Source organism: Pseudonaja textilis, chromosome 2 (genome assembly GCF_049901715.1).
Source record: "Pseudonaja textilis isolate UNSWEBS1 chromosome 2, rPseTex1.2, whole genome shotgun sequence".
Taxonomy (NCBI): domain Eukaryota; kingdom Metazoa; phylum Chordata; class Lepidosauria; order Squamata; family Elapidae; genus Pseudonaja; species Pseudonaja textilis.
In genome coordinates this window covers 230,609,086-230,622,683 of record NC_141991.1, presented here as the reverse complement: position 1 = coordinate 230,622,683, position 13,598 = coordinate 230,609,086, and the positions used below count along the sequence as shown (strand labels likewise).

The 13,598-nt window shown below is 40.0% G+C and overlaps 1 protein-coding gene and 1 long non-coding RNA gene across 7 annotated transcripts in view; one reads left to right on the top strand and one right to left on the bottom strand.

Moving 5' to 3' along the window:
* The window catches only part of LOC148127407 (uncharacterized), a 50,068-nt gene extending 49,199 nt beyond the window's left edge, over window positions 1-869 (top strand). The window contains exon 6 of the long non-coding RNA XR_015742354.1: window positions 344-869. This is a non-coding gene — a long non-coding RNA (uncharacterized LOC148127407). The remainder of the gene's footprint in view (window positions 1-343) is intronic.
* PDE4D (phosphodiesterase 4D) overlaps window positions 1-13,598 on the bottom strand; it is a 697,708-nt gene that overhangs the window by 430,171 nt on the left and 253,939 nt on the right. Inside the window, exon 1 of one of the 6 annotated variants that reach the window (XM_087927248.1) lies at window positions 11,631-12,167. The exons of the other annotated variants lie outside the window; for them this stretch is intronic. Coding sequence (XP_087783374.1) covers window positions 11,631-12,103 — 473 coding nt within the window. The 5' untranslated portion in view covers window positions 12,104-12,167. Of the gene's footprint in view, window positions 1-11,630; window positions 12,168-13,598 lie in introns of those variants that run through there. 6 annotated transcript variants of the gene reach the window in all.

Below are 13,598 nucleotides of genomic sequence, written 5' to 3'. Positions count from 1 at the left end.
TCAAACTCGACCCTATCGTGGGCTGTATCGTGACATTTTTTGCCTCTGAGGAACTTAGGTGGGCATGGTCTGCACAGGGCACAAATGACAAGGAACCGCTGGAATTTGTGTCATTCTGTATTATTGCTGCAAGTCCTTTCAAAACATTTTTGCACCCGAGACAAAGATCCTCCCCCCCCATCAATCTTCTTACAAAAGGGGATGGTGATTTCTGTTTCATTGCTGAAAATGGAAAAAAAATAGGATTCAGTTTAACCGAAGGCAATAACTTACTAGCTTAAGAGGAACAAAGCAAGTCGGCATATAATTCCACGTCAGCTCACTATTACTCATTGTTCCTTAGCACCTGGCATCTAAGGGTAGCGCTGACCTTATGTCAAAAAGAAGTGGAAGAGAAGAAGCAGGTGAGAGAGCCTTACAATTATTACATTTGTGTAGGAAGTAAAGTTTTTAGGCCGGGTTGCTGGAAAAAGAAAAGGAATTAAGTCTCCCCATATTAAATTGAAATTTGAGTTAGGGAATTTCAACCTTAAAGGTAGTTTTATGACCAGTCACTTAATGAGCATTCAAAATTACAACAGATTCCCCTAATGTGACATAGAACACAGATTCAAAGTTACAACAGCCACACACTTCCCCATGGTAACATGTTCACATTTTGGGAACTTGGCAACCAGCTTACCATTATGGCTGTTTGCCTCATCCTGTGCTCATGTATCTATGATTTTTAACATTTTTTGGCAGATTTTTGGCATTTATTTCCTGTCTCTGACAAAAAAAAATGCCCATTGGGTAAAATGGATTTACTTAATAATCATGGCATTCACTTAATGACCATTGCAAATTCCATTCAATTGGGTCTTGTCATGTGATGTCTCGACTCACAACTGCAATGACTTATGACGATAATTTAGACCTTAATTACTGCCATACATTGAGGACTCCTATATTTTATTATTTAGTAAAAAAATTACTGCTATATTTATTTAAAATTGTCTAATTAGAATTGACTTTTTAATTCTTAAGACTTGAAATTCTTATCAGGTGCAAAAAATCAGGAACCAAGTTTTTCAAATTAGTTCAAATTATTTCCATGCTATCTCTCTACAAAAATCTGAACTATAGGTAGTCCTCAACTGACGACCACAATTGATCCCCAAAAATTATGTTGCTAAGTGAGACATTTGTTAAGTGAGTTTTTCCCCATTTACAACAATTCTTGCAGCAGTTGTTAAGTGAATCACTGACGTTTTGAAGTTAGCATCATGGTTGTTCAGAGTATCTGGCTTCCTCATTGACTTTGCTTGTCAGCAGGTCACAAAAGCTGATCACCTGAACTTGGGACACAGAAACTGTTGCCAAGCAACTGAATTTTGAGCACATGATCACAGGGATGCTACAATAGTTGTAAGTGTGAAAAACGCTAAAAGTCACTTTTTTCACTTTTGCTGTAAGTCCAGGATTACCTGTACATAGTTAAAGCAAATTGGTGATAGATAAGAGTCAAAGGAATTCAAGGAGGACTTGGATCTCTTGTGGGCATGAAGGGGCACCAAACTGATGACATGCTTGACCACTCCCTCCGGCTCAACTTGGTATCTCTACAATTTTTTTTAGAATTGACTATTAACAATAAAAGAAAGAACCAACAGTTATGAAACACACTGCAGACTGCAATTGTTACAATAGCAATAAAAAATTTGGAAAACATGTTCAGCCATTGTGATGTGTTTACATCAACAAAGATCAAAATGGTGCAAGCAAAGGTTTTCCCTCTAACAGTCCATGGAAGTGAAAGTTGGACTTTGAAGAAACAAGATAGAAAGAGTATTGATGCTTTTGAATTCTGATTTTGGAAACATCATGGCTAGAGAACATCCTGACTAGGTAAAAGAAAACACAACTGGATCATCAAACAAATTCAAGCAAAATTGAACATTTTCACTCAAGGCACAAATGACTAGTTCAAATTATCCTACTTTGAACATATTAAGTGAAAACTCAGCTTTCTGGAGAAAGCTGGAAAGTGGAAGAAAAAGGAATTTGATGGCAAGCAGCAAGGATAGATTCATTTACAGCATTGATGGGTGAACCATTGGAAGACTTGAAGGACCATGTAAGGAACAAATTGTCAAGGAGAAAATCTTTGTGGTTGTTAAGAGATGACACCAACTTGATGGCACATAATCAAACAATCCAACAAATAATCTCATTTTACATTTCAAGTAACATATACCACACACAAAGGCTTGTATTTCTTAAATAAATCGCAGTATCACTTAACGCCGGTGCTCTAAAAGCTGTTTTAAAAAATGTTTAATATTTTGCTTTAAATGACATCATTTATTTTTTAAATCTATATTTACTATAATATAAACATATTTATATTTTTAAATCTATTTTATAAATATTATGCATACTTCAGCTGGAAGCTATAATACTTTTCTTAATAAAAAGACATTAAAGTCTACCATTTAATCACTGAAGGTTTTTTAATCCATAAATTTTCCCTGCTTGCATTAAAGATTTCAAGAAGTATTTGTAAACCAGTTGTGTATTTTTTTTCACTCTATTACACATGAGTGCAAAAAAATCTTGTGTAGTGCAACACTGATAAACACATACCCATATTTTTTGGACTATAAGAAGCACCCCCCCCCCAAAAAAAAAGTGGGTGGAAATGTCTGTGTGAGTTATAGGGTGAATACAGGCCAGGTTTTGGGCTCTCTATGCATCCCGTTTTTGCCCTTCTGGCATCCAGAAGCAGAGAGGCCGAAAATGGGACATGCAGAGGCCAAAACCTATTTTCCCCTTGTTTTCTTTCTCTAAACCTAGGTGCATCTTATGGTCTGGTGCATCTGATAGTCCAAAAAATATGGTACTTGGTTGGGATAGAGAACTAGTGAACAATTTCAAAGGAGGGATATGGGGAGGAAGGGAGGAAGAGGGAGGTGATAGATAGGTATATAGGTGAGAGAGAGAGAGAGAGAGAGACAGAGACAGAGACAGAGAGACAGAGAGACAGAGACAGACAGAGACAGACAGAGAGAGAGACAGAGAGAGAGACATACACAGACAGGCAGATCATTCACACATGTACTATTTTATTTAAATCTGTATTAACATTAATTTCATGTTATATTTTATTTTAAAACCATGCACCACTTTATAATGGCTATTTTACACTGTGTGCACAATTGTTAGGCAAGTGAGTATTTTGACCATATCATCCTTTGTATGTATATTTTCTACCTCCAAGCTGTATAAACGTGAATGCTTACTGTAGTTGGCATAATCATATCAGGTGATGTGTATTTGTGTAATGAGGGAGGGTGTAGCCTAAGGAGATCAACACCCTATATCAAAGTGTGCATAATTATTAGGCAGTTTCTTTTCCTCATGCAAAATTGGCTAAAAAGAGATTTAACTGACTCTGAAAAGTCAAAAATTGTAAAAAGTCTTTCAGAGGGATGCAGCACTATTGAAATTGCTAAGATGTTGGGGCGTGATCACAGAACCATCAAATGTTTTGTTGCAAATAGTCAACAGAGTCTCAAGAAACATGTTGAGAAAAAAAGATGCACATTAACTGCACTTTGAGATTTGAGAAGAATTAAATGGGAAGCTACAAGGAATCCATTATCCTCCAGTGCTGTCATATTCCAGAGCTACAACCAAGAAGTACAAGGTGTTCAGTGCTCAGAGACATGGCCAACCTAAGGAAGTCTGAAACCCGACCACCACTGAACAAGACACATAAGTTGAAGCCAAGAAATATCTGAAGACAGATTTTTCAAGATTTTATGGATTGATGAGAGTGATTCTTGATGGACCAGATGGATGGGCCCATGGTTGGACTCAGATGCCAGCAAGGTGGAGGTGGGTCACTGGTATAGGCTGGTATTATTAAAGTTAGCAATAGCAATAGCACTTAGACTTATATACCACTTTATAGTGCTTTACAGCCCTCTCTAAGTGGGTTAGAGAGCCAGCCCATTTCCCCCAACAATTTGGGTCCTCATTTTACCCACCTTGGAAGGATGGAAGGCTGAGACAACCTTGAGCCTGGTGAGATTCGATCTGCCAAATTGCAGGCAGCTGGCTGCAGCAGAAGTAGCTTTCAGTACTACACTCTAACCACTGTGCCATCAAGGCTCTAAAGATGAGCTAGTTGCACCTTTTGGGGTTGAAGATGGACTCAAAATCAACTCCCAAACCTACTGCTAGTTTTTAGAAGACACTTTTTTCAAGCGGTGGTACAGGAAAAAGTCTGCATCTTTCAAGAAAACCATGATTTTTATGCAGGACAATGCTCCATTGCATGCATTGAAGTACTCCACTGTAAAAATGAAAGAATAATGACATGGCCTCCTTCCTTACCAGACCCTATTAACCCTAAATCCTATCGAGAACTTTGGGCCCTTCTTAAACGAGAGATTTATGGAGAAGGAAAACAGTATATCTCTCTGAACAGTGTCTGGGGGGCTGTGGTTGCTGCTGCATAAGAAAATCGATCGTCAACAGATCAAGAAACTGTCAGACTCCATGAATGGAAGGCTTATGACTGTTATTGAAAAGAAGGGTAGCTATATTGGTCACTGATTTATTTATTTTTTGGAACTGTCAGAAATGTTTATTTGTAAATTTTGATTTGCTTGTTTATTATTCTCACTTTAACAGATGAAAATAAATGAGTGAAATGGGAAATTTATTCATTTTTCATTTAGTTGCATAATAATTCTGCACATTAATGTTGCCAAATAATTGTGCACATATAGATATTCTCCTAAGAAAGCCAGAAGCTCACTTTTACTTCCTTGAATATTCAGGTTTGAGGTTTAATAAAGTTTTGGATTAGCTGAGAACACTGTAGTTGTTTAATAATAAAATTAATCCTCCAAAATACAGCTTGCCTAATAATTTTGCAAACAACATATACTGAAAGAAGACTTATAAGTCTCTTCAGCCAGGAAGGTTTTAACCCCCTGGCATGGTCTTTTGGGAACTCTGCAGATTACATTGTAACCAACCCATCTGGAGGGAATCAGGCTAAGAAAGGCTTGTAGAAAGGTTGCCATCTGTACATATAATCTTCAAGTGAACAAGCCAGTTTTCACAAGTTTCATCATTTATTCGTTTTGCTTGGCCACAGGAACACCAGTATACTTAACATGTCCTAAAAGGCTGGTGAGCTACTCATAATGGAGAAAAATGCATATAGTCTGGCATAGGTTTAAGGTTGTCTTTAAATTTAGAAATATTAAAACTGTATCTTGCTTCAAGTTAATGGAAATATATAAATACACAGCTGGTCTTATACACAGCTATGAGCAATAAAGCATCCATCAGATTTCATCTAGAGTACAGCAGCTGTAACCTGATAGAGGGTTTTTTTCCTCCTCTTTTTCTGCTAGTTAAGGGGTATGCTAATTGTCTCCATTCCTGAACAGGAACAACTGTCCATAGATTAGTAATCTCTCTCTTAAATTGTTGTAATGAGATCCCTGTGGGAATACTGTTGAGCTGAAGTTGGAAGCTGCAACTGTTGAAGAATACAGTAGTCAAGTTATTACATGGGGTACCTGGCTCTAATATACGTGTTATATTTTTGTACAGTCAATCAGCTACCAAGCCAGATTCAAATCATATACTTAATATGCTGAATAAGTATATGGATAGCATCTGAGATATCTCCCTATCATCAGGAAGAGGAGACCAAAAGAATTTACATAAAAAGCATTTTTCCCAGCAAAAAAGTAGAAAACAGCAACCAGGGTTATGATCAGTACTGTAAACGGTTTTAGTCTAAAGTTGGGTTTTAGTCTAAAGTTGTCATGTTTACCAATTGGATTTTAAACTTCCCAAATTAGGGAGCTGACAATTACTGTGTTTTTTCTCAGCAAAGCACTTAATAGGATATATTATTAATACTTAATGAATACTCTTGTCACACACTGGATTAGCATGTAACCTGTTCAAATATTTCCTCCTTTAAAATATTTTTCTCTTGGAAACCGTTTTTGGAAACACGAATCTTGAATGGTAAGCAATTTTGTTCTTTAATAAAGGCACTGTCTCAATATAGGCTTTGAGTCTTGTTTTGCTTTCTTCTCATAGCTTACTTTACTGTTTCTGTGATTTTACAAAGAGAAACATATATACACAGGGGCATTTTTTAAAGTACCTGCTTTCTGCTACTAATAAACATAATATCTGGGCCAGAGCATTAGATATTGGATAAGTTCATTAGTTGATGGCTATAGTTTACATAACATAGTTCTAGACCATTTCTTTTTAAAAGGCTATATTCTTAAATAAATTGAAGAAAAAACTGAGACTTTAAAGGGCACTTCAGTTCCCTGCTGAGTATGTTTCTGCTGGGAATCAAACTTTATCTATAGGTACAGCTAGGTTGCAATCGAGAGCAAGTTTGATGTCATGGTTAAGGCATCAGGCTAGAAAAGAAAGACCATGAGTTCTAGTTTCATCAGGTTTGAAAGCAGCTAGGTGACCATGGGCTAGTCATTCTCTCTCAGGCCTAGAAAGGAGGGAATATCAAATCATTTCCCCAAAATTTGACAGGAGTCAAGGCACATATAGAAAGGTTGCATTCACTATACTTTTGGAACAGCCCCATAGATCATAGTGGGATTTACTTCGAATAAACATCCATATTCTTAGGCACAGATCTTATCTTGCCCATCAGAGACTCAAAGGATTTTCTGTTGATATAATATTTACATTGCTAGACTTACTGCTACCAGCAAAAATATGCATGAGTAACAAAATGTATGCTGATCTGATCAGAATATCCTACTTTCAATCCTTGGGAATCCTTGGGAATTTCTGTACGAAGTAAGAAAAAAGGTAATCTCATTAACATTTCCACCTATTTTAATATTTGTTAAAGTGAAAATTAAATGTTGAACTGAGTATGTGATGTAAACCAAACTGTTTTTGGATCTTTTACAGAATGGAAAATAAATCATAATGATGAAAGAAAGCCAGCTGGACAGTGAAAGAGACACGTCAAAGTATTTTTTTTTAATGAAATTTTCAGTCCTTTTGCACACAACTTGGACGTAAATGAGTCTACTTTTACATTAGCTCTGAGATCCCCCACTATGGTTTTAAATATAGTCCTCCATCAATCTATGTTGATTTCAAAATAATAGCCCCTATAACCACAGATTAAATTAAGGTTTGACACAACAAGAATTCCCAAATGTGTGGACAGGATCATCCCACAGTAATTTTATTTTATTTATTTATTAAATTTGTTTGCTGTGCATCTCACTGCAAGGCAACTTGTAGTCTTCTTTACAGAATCCAGTTCTTTGGAAGACTTTTCATTTCAATAAAGGACTTGATTCTTTGGTCTTTTTCTGGATGTGTGCTTAATTATTTTGATTAATTACCATTATTCTTGTTTGCAGGATCAACTTTAGGCTAAGGCAAAATAGATACTGCCCTAGATTCCAAAACTCAAGGGTTGCCAATGCCAATCCTTCTTCCAACCCATTCTAAAAATGCAACTCCACATGCAACTCAGTGGAAGGTGGTAACATTAGTTAATGTAGCCTAAGGGTACCATACATCCTTGAGATAGCACTGTTTGGTGTTTTATTGTTGGTTTTTTTGTTTTTGCTGTTAGATTTATATAACATGTTATTTCCAGAATCTCAAGGCGGCATAAAGGCATTCTTACCTCCACATTTTTCCATAACAACAACCCCTTGTAACTGGATTGAATGCAATTTCTTTCTACACAAGATGCACACTGTTCAATGCTAGTTCTTCCAAAGTCTAAACTATATTTACAGATTGATGTTCTAGATCAGCCGTTTATATTTTAAGTGAAAAACCAGAATGGAGAGATCAATCAGTACTTTCAAAGGGGATGCCAATAGAACAAAATAAAAAACAGTTCTATGGTCATTTTATATGACCATAGAACTTTTGCATGTGGTAATTGTAATTACTACTTAACAATAAGCTAGACTTTACTTCTTAGCACAGCTGCATGCTTGACTGCACTACAATTTCTAATTTTTAAATACCTACCCTAAAGCTGTTAAGAAATTATGCATTTAACACCTCCACTAATATTAATGTACTTTATAAAAATTTCATTGATTTAATATATTTCCTTCAGTGCAAATTTAACAAATTTTCATATATTCAAATATGAATATAAACATAAATATTAAGCTGCCCAGTTACTTTCAGCAATTTTCTCTCTACCAAATACTTTCCAACAAGAAATGATTTTGTGTAAATAAAATGAAGAACATTTTGAACTCACCAAGGGATCATATTAATTTGTATAGTCAAAAGTCCGCTTCATACATTCCATAATATAAGTGCTTTAAAAATCTTTTGATGATATTCATATATATTATATGATCGTTAAGAATATATGAAGGGCTTACATTTGATTTCATTGTACACAAACTGACATAATCAGTAATTGCACTGTTTGCATTCTAAAGTGCATCATTTCAGTATTAAGATCTTCTAAGTCTTTAAATTCATTGAACGCTCATAATAATTGGACTTTTAAAACTTATTTGAAATACCTGTTAAAAATGTTTGAAAAGCTTACTCATAAAAATGTTTAAAATACCCTAAAGAAGTTAACTTTTTATGAAATATATTTACAATTTAGACTATATTAACTTGTAAAATACTGTAGTTCCAAATGTACTTTTTCTAGTTTAAATCTTGCCAAGTTGAAAATGCCCGATTTTATCTTACATTTAAAGTCTCTGAAGACCTCTGTATTTTTAGAATGTTTTGATTATGCTCTGTAGAAATGTCTTGTGTTTCAGAAACTGAAATGTCACATTAGATCATTTTCCTCCAAAATACAAGAACAAAATATTTTTTCAATATAGCTCCTTTTTAAATGAAACAAGAATGATTATATAAATGCAACTAAAAAAGATCAAGCAGTAGGAAATATCAAATAAATGACACACTGGTGAAACTTGGTTATTTGTAAAAGGAATTGAGGTTACAACCAAATTTACTCATTATTAGATTAGGTTCATTAATATTGATATGTCTATTGTAAGTATGAATAAATCAGTATCACATTCTTATTATTACCAAATTCTAATAAAGACACAGCTAGAAAGAAGTTATTTTCTTTTTTTTAAAAAGAGTACCAAAATAAAACAAACAAACAATTCAAATACATTAGACTTAAATTAGGTATGCATTATTAAGTGCCTTTGATTCAAGTGGGTTTTCTTTTAATATGACTAAATATGAATCCAAATTAATGCTTTTTATTTTTCGGTTCCTCATCTTTTAAAATCACCCACTGAAAACTGTACTAATATTTTCTTCAAAGCATGTTTCTTTTCCGTAAATAATTCTCTTTCCACCCCAGTATGTATGAAATCTGCATATCCTATCCCAGTAAGTCCCAGTAGAATAAAGAGAACTGAAAGAGAGGCATGGTTGCCAGTACAATCTACCTTGGCATCTATGCTTCATAAGGTTACTTATCCACTACACCTAGAAAACTTTCTACCAGTATCCAGCCATTATGGGGGTCAGATGAAGCCTGTTACTGATCCATTGGCATAATAGAAGATCCCATAAGTCAGGGGTCCCCAACTACCGGGCCACGGACCGGTACCAGTCCGTGGAACATTTCCTACTGGGCCGCCGATTTGCTGGGTGCCGTCATCTTATTTGATGAGAAAGTGCTTCCGGGTGAGCTTTTCCGGTTGGAAAGTGGCGTTTGGGTCCTGAAGGAATCCTCGCGCCCGAAGGGGGGCGGGGCTTCGAACGAAACTAAGGTGCGAGGATTCTTTCAGCACCCAAGGCAAGGCAAGCCAAGCGACCATCCTGAAGCCGTCCCGAAGCGAAGCCCATCGACAAAGGTACAAAGGAGGAGTTGAAGGTTGTGAGGAGAAGCGGGGGACGGCTGGCTGGCCGGTCGCTCAGCTCGCCTTGCCTTGTCATGCCTGCTGATGCCGGTACCGGGCCACAGATCATTTTGTGATGCCAGTACTGGGCCGTGGCACAAAAGAGGTTGGGGGCCACTGCCATAAGTCATTAAAGCTGGAAGCCCACATGAATTGTTTACCTTCTAGCAAAGTAACTGTAGGAAAGTTTAAAACCACAGTTGTTCTAATGTGCAATTCCTGTTAAAGAGAAAGAAAAATGACATTAATTTGTAATCTGTAGCACTAAGTGATGGTTCATCTCTAAAATGACAATGATTACAAAGAATGTGTAAATATTCAACATAATATCTTTTGGTCACTACTTCCTTCTTTTCAAGAACAGCACAATGACACCACTTTGGACAAGATCATATGAGATGTGGCGCATAACAAAATCCGATATTTGTATTACAGTCCTTAGCTAGAGCACACTAACCCAGATTTTGAAGAATGTAGAGCAAACACTAAGATGACAATTTTCCCTCACATTCTTCATAAAATATGTAAATGAAAATGATATAGTTCTGCTCACTTCAAGCAAAATAAGGTAATGTAAATGAAACTATTCTATCTTGCCACTAGCAGTTCTTTGCTGATTGCCAGAGGAAGTTTTCCTTAAAGAGTGATGTCACCCTTTGATCTATCAGCTACTATATTTCTGCAACAACTACAACCTCTGACTCACTTTCTCCCTGCCTTTTCCCCTAAATCAACTAACAGCATCCAAGAAAGACCAGCTGTGTGCTTATCCATCAAGCTACAGTCATCTCATTTTGAGAGGGAGGGGTGGTATTTTAAAGCTTTAACTTCTAGAATGTTCACTAATGCAAAGAAAGCAAGTGATTATTGGATTTTTTTTAAAAAAATAAAGCAATATACTATATATGCTTCTGGGGAAAGTGAGAAGAGGAAGGAAGAGGAAGAACACAGAAAGCCCTTACTGCAGATTTGCTGCCAAATGTGAGGTTTTAATCCTGCCTTTTTTCAATTTGGTGCCAATGGCTGTGATTTCAGAAGAGGACATACACTACAATAGACACACCTGGAGGGTAGCAGATTGATGAAAGGCTTGTAATGCTACCCTGGTAAGATATTCATAACATGAGTGATCTTGATTATTGTTTCACACTCAGACTTGGTTACTCATATCTAGTTTTTAATTCACACACACACACGCACACACGCACAAGCATCCATGTATGCCATATATAGACACATGTAGTTTTGTTGTATGTTTGCAGAGCAAAAGGAACAGTGTTTCCTTGCTTTTTTCCCCCCCTTTTCTCTTTTAAACTCGGCCTGCTTTGGGCAAAAAAAAAACAAAAATCAAGGCACAGCAGCTGCCTACATATCACGTCCAGATGCCCAGCGCCTACAGCCGCTCTAACGATCCCACCCAGTTCCGGCACGTCTTCCGCAGGGTCTGGAATCCGCTTCTCCTTCAGCGCTCTGACCTCCCAGCGCCCGGTTCCTGGCAAGCCTCCCTTGCCTGGCTTCGTGCCCCTTCCAGCCCTCCCTCCCTCCCCACGAAAGCTTCTCCCTTGACTTCTTCCCTCACCTGTCGGAAGGGAAAGGATGGCAGAGGGCAAGTGAAATGGCCCCGGCCGCCGCCGCCGCCGCCGCCGCGCAGAGCCCCCTTTCCCCCTCGCCCTCGCCCTTCCCGCGTACCGTCTGAAGCCTTGGAAGGACGAGGGCCAGGACATCCTGGATTTCTTCAAGCCGGGCCGGTGGCCGGTCTCCAGCGCGAAGGACGCGCGGTCCATGGCTCGGCAGTAGAGGTAGCGCTCCGTGTCCGAATAGCCGCGGTGCCTCACCCTGCCGCCACCGCCGCCGCCGCCGCCCCCGACGACGCGACCCCGCGAGGCTGGAGGGAGAGAAGCAGGGGGTGGCGAAGTCGGCGGCGGCGGGAGAGGAGGAGGAGGCGGCGGCGGCGGCGGCGGCGGCTGGTGTTGGGTCGTTTGCGGCTGGTGCACGAGGAAGTGGTGCTGCTGCCGGAGCTGGTAGCGGCAGTGGTGCTCGTGCCGCCAAAGATGCTTGGGCGCCGGCAGTTTCTCGCTACCGCTGCCGCCGCCGCCGCCGCCGCTGCCGCCGCTGCCGGGCGCCGGTTCGGTCAAGTTGGGGCGGTTCTCCTCAGCTTCCATGCTTTGGCGGTGGGGCAGGGCTGAAGACAAGGCACGGCTGCGGGCGTCGCTCTTCGGAGAGGCGGCAGAGGCGGCGGCCGGCTTTTTTTTCCCCCCCGGCACTCGCGCCCGCTCCCTCGCCCGCTCTAGCCGGAGCCGCGACCCTTCCTTCCCTGCGCTCGGCCGCCCGGCTTTGGAGGGTGAGGAAGGCAAACTGCGCTGCTGAAAAGTTGGACAGTTCCCGCCTCGCGCTGTTGCCGAGTGGCGGCCGAGCAACGCCCGCGCTTGCTCCCCTCCCTTGGCCGCTAGGAGACGACGTCGCCCGGCTTCATACAGCGAGGCGCAAAAGGGCAGAGCCTCCGCCGCCCCTAGAAGCGAGCTGAGGCAAGGCAGGTCAGCAGAAGCGGAGGTTCAGGCTGGCTTTTCGCCTCCCCGAGCTCGGTTTCTTCCTTTTCTGTCCCGCTGGCCTCCCACCCCGCCTTTTTCCGCCCCCTTCTTTTTAAGCCAGGCTTGCTACGGGTGGCCGCCTCTCTCTCCCTCCGTCGCCTCGGGGCTGGTGGCAGGGAGGTGACTTCGGGTCGGAAAGTTACCCGAAGTCGACGTCGCTTGCGAAACGGAAGGGTGGGGTGGGGGGGCAAGCGATGCCGCGGTTCTTTAGCTCCTCCTCGGGGTCTTCCCCGGCTTGTCGGGGGAAAGGGGGGAGAGTTGCTTTCTTCCTGTTTGCAGGGGTTGGGAGGGGTTGGGTGGGAAGGATTCCCCATTCAGCCTCGCCAAGCGTTCCCGCTTGGAAAGCTTCCTCCAAATGGCAACATGCCAGGAGCGCGCAAGCGCGCGCTTCTTTTCTCCCGTCCCTCTTTCTTCTCCCCCCCACCAGCAGTCTTTTTCTGTGAATCAACCCTGCCAATGTTTTTATTTACTTATTTATATTTATTTTGTCAAGCCATTATTAGATAACAGGTATTAGTAGCAACATGGTTATGAATACATGAAATGGATTCGAATAAGGAAAAAAAGAAAAAAGAAACAATAAATAGGAGAGGGACGGTTGGCACGTTGGTGCGCTTATGCACGCCCCCTACTTATTTTAATTATAGCGATGTCTGTGCCCACTGTTCAGGGTGAAGATTGGGTGGAGCACTTTCATCATAAACCAGTCATTTCTGAACTTTTGGAGATCCAAAGAGGGAGAGAGAGAGAGAAAAAAACGATTTTTTTAAAAACTGTGCGGAAAAATCATTTCGGTTTAAATAGTTCTGCTGACGAGCAAGTTCCCTGGCAAAGTCAGCTACGTGAGAAGAATTTCTTTTTTTAAAAAAAGAAAGAAATAGTCAGGCAAAGTAGATGTAGGCTGGATCATTAGCTAATGAGGATTGTTTAACGCGTTGTGTGAACCTTCCTTCGTCTTACTTAACTGTAGTTGAGCAAATAATTGCTTAGGACGATTATAGCAACTGAGAATACGTTTTGGAGTCATGATTAGTGCACCCATAAAGTAAACTCTGTATAATGGACCAGG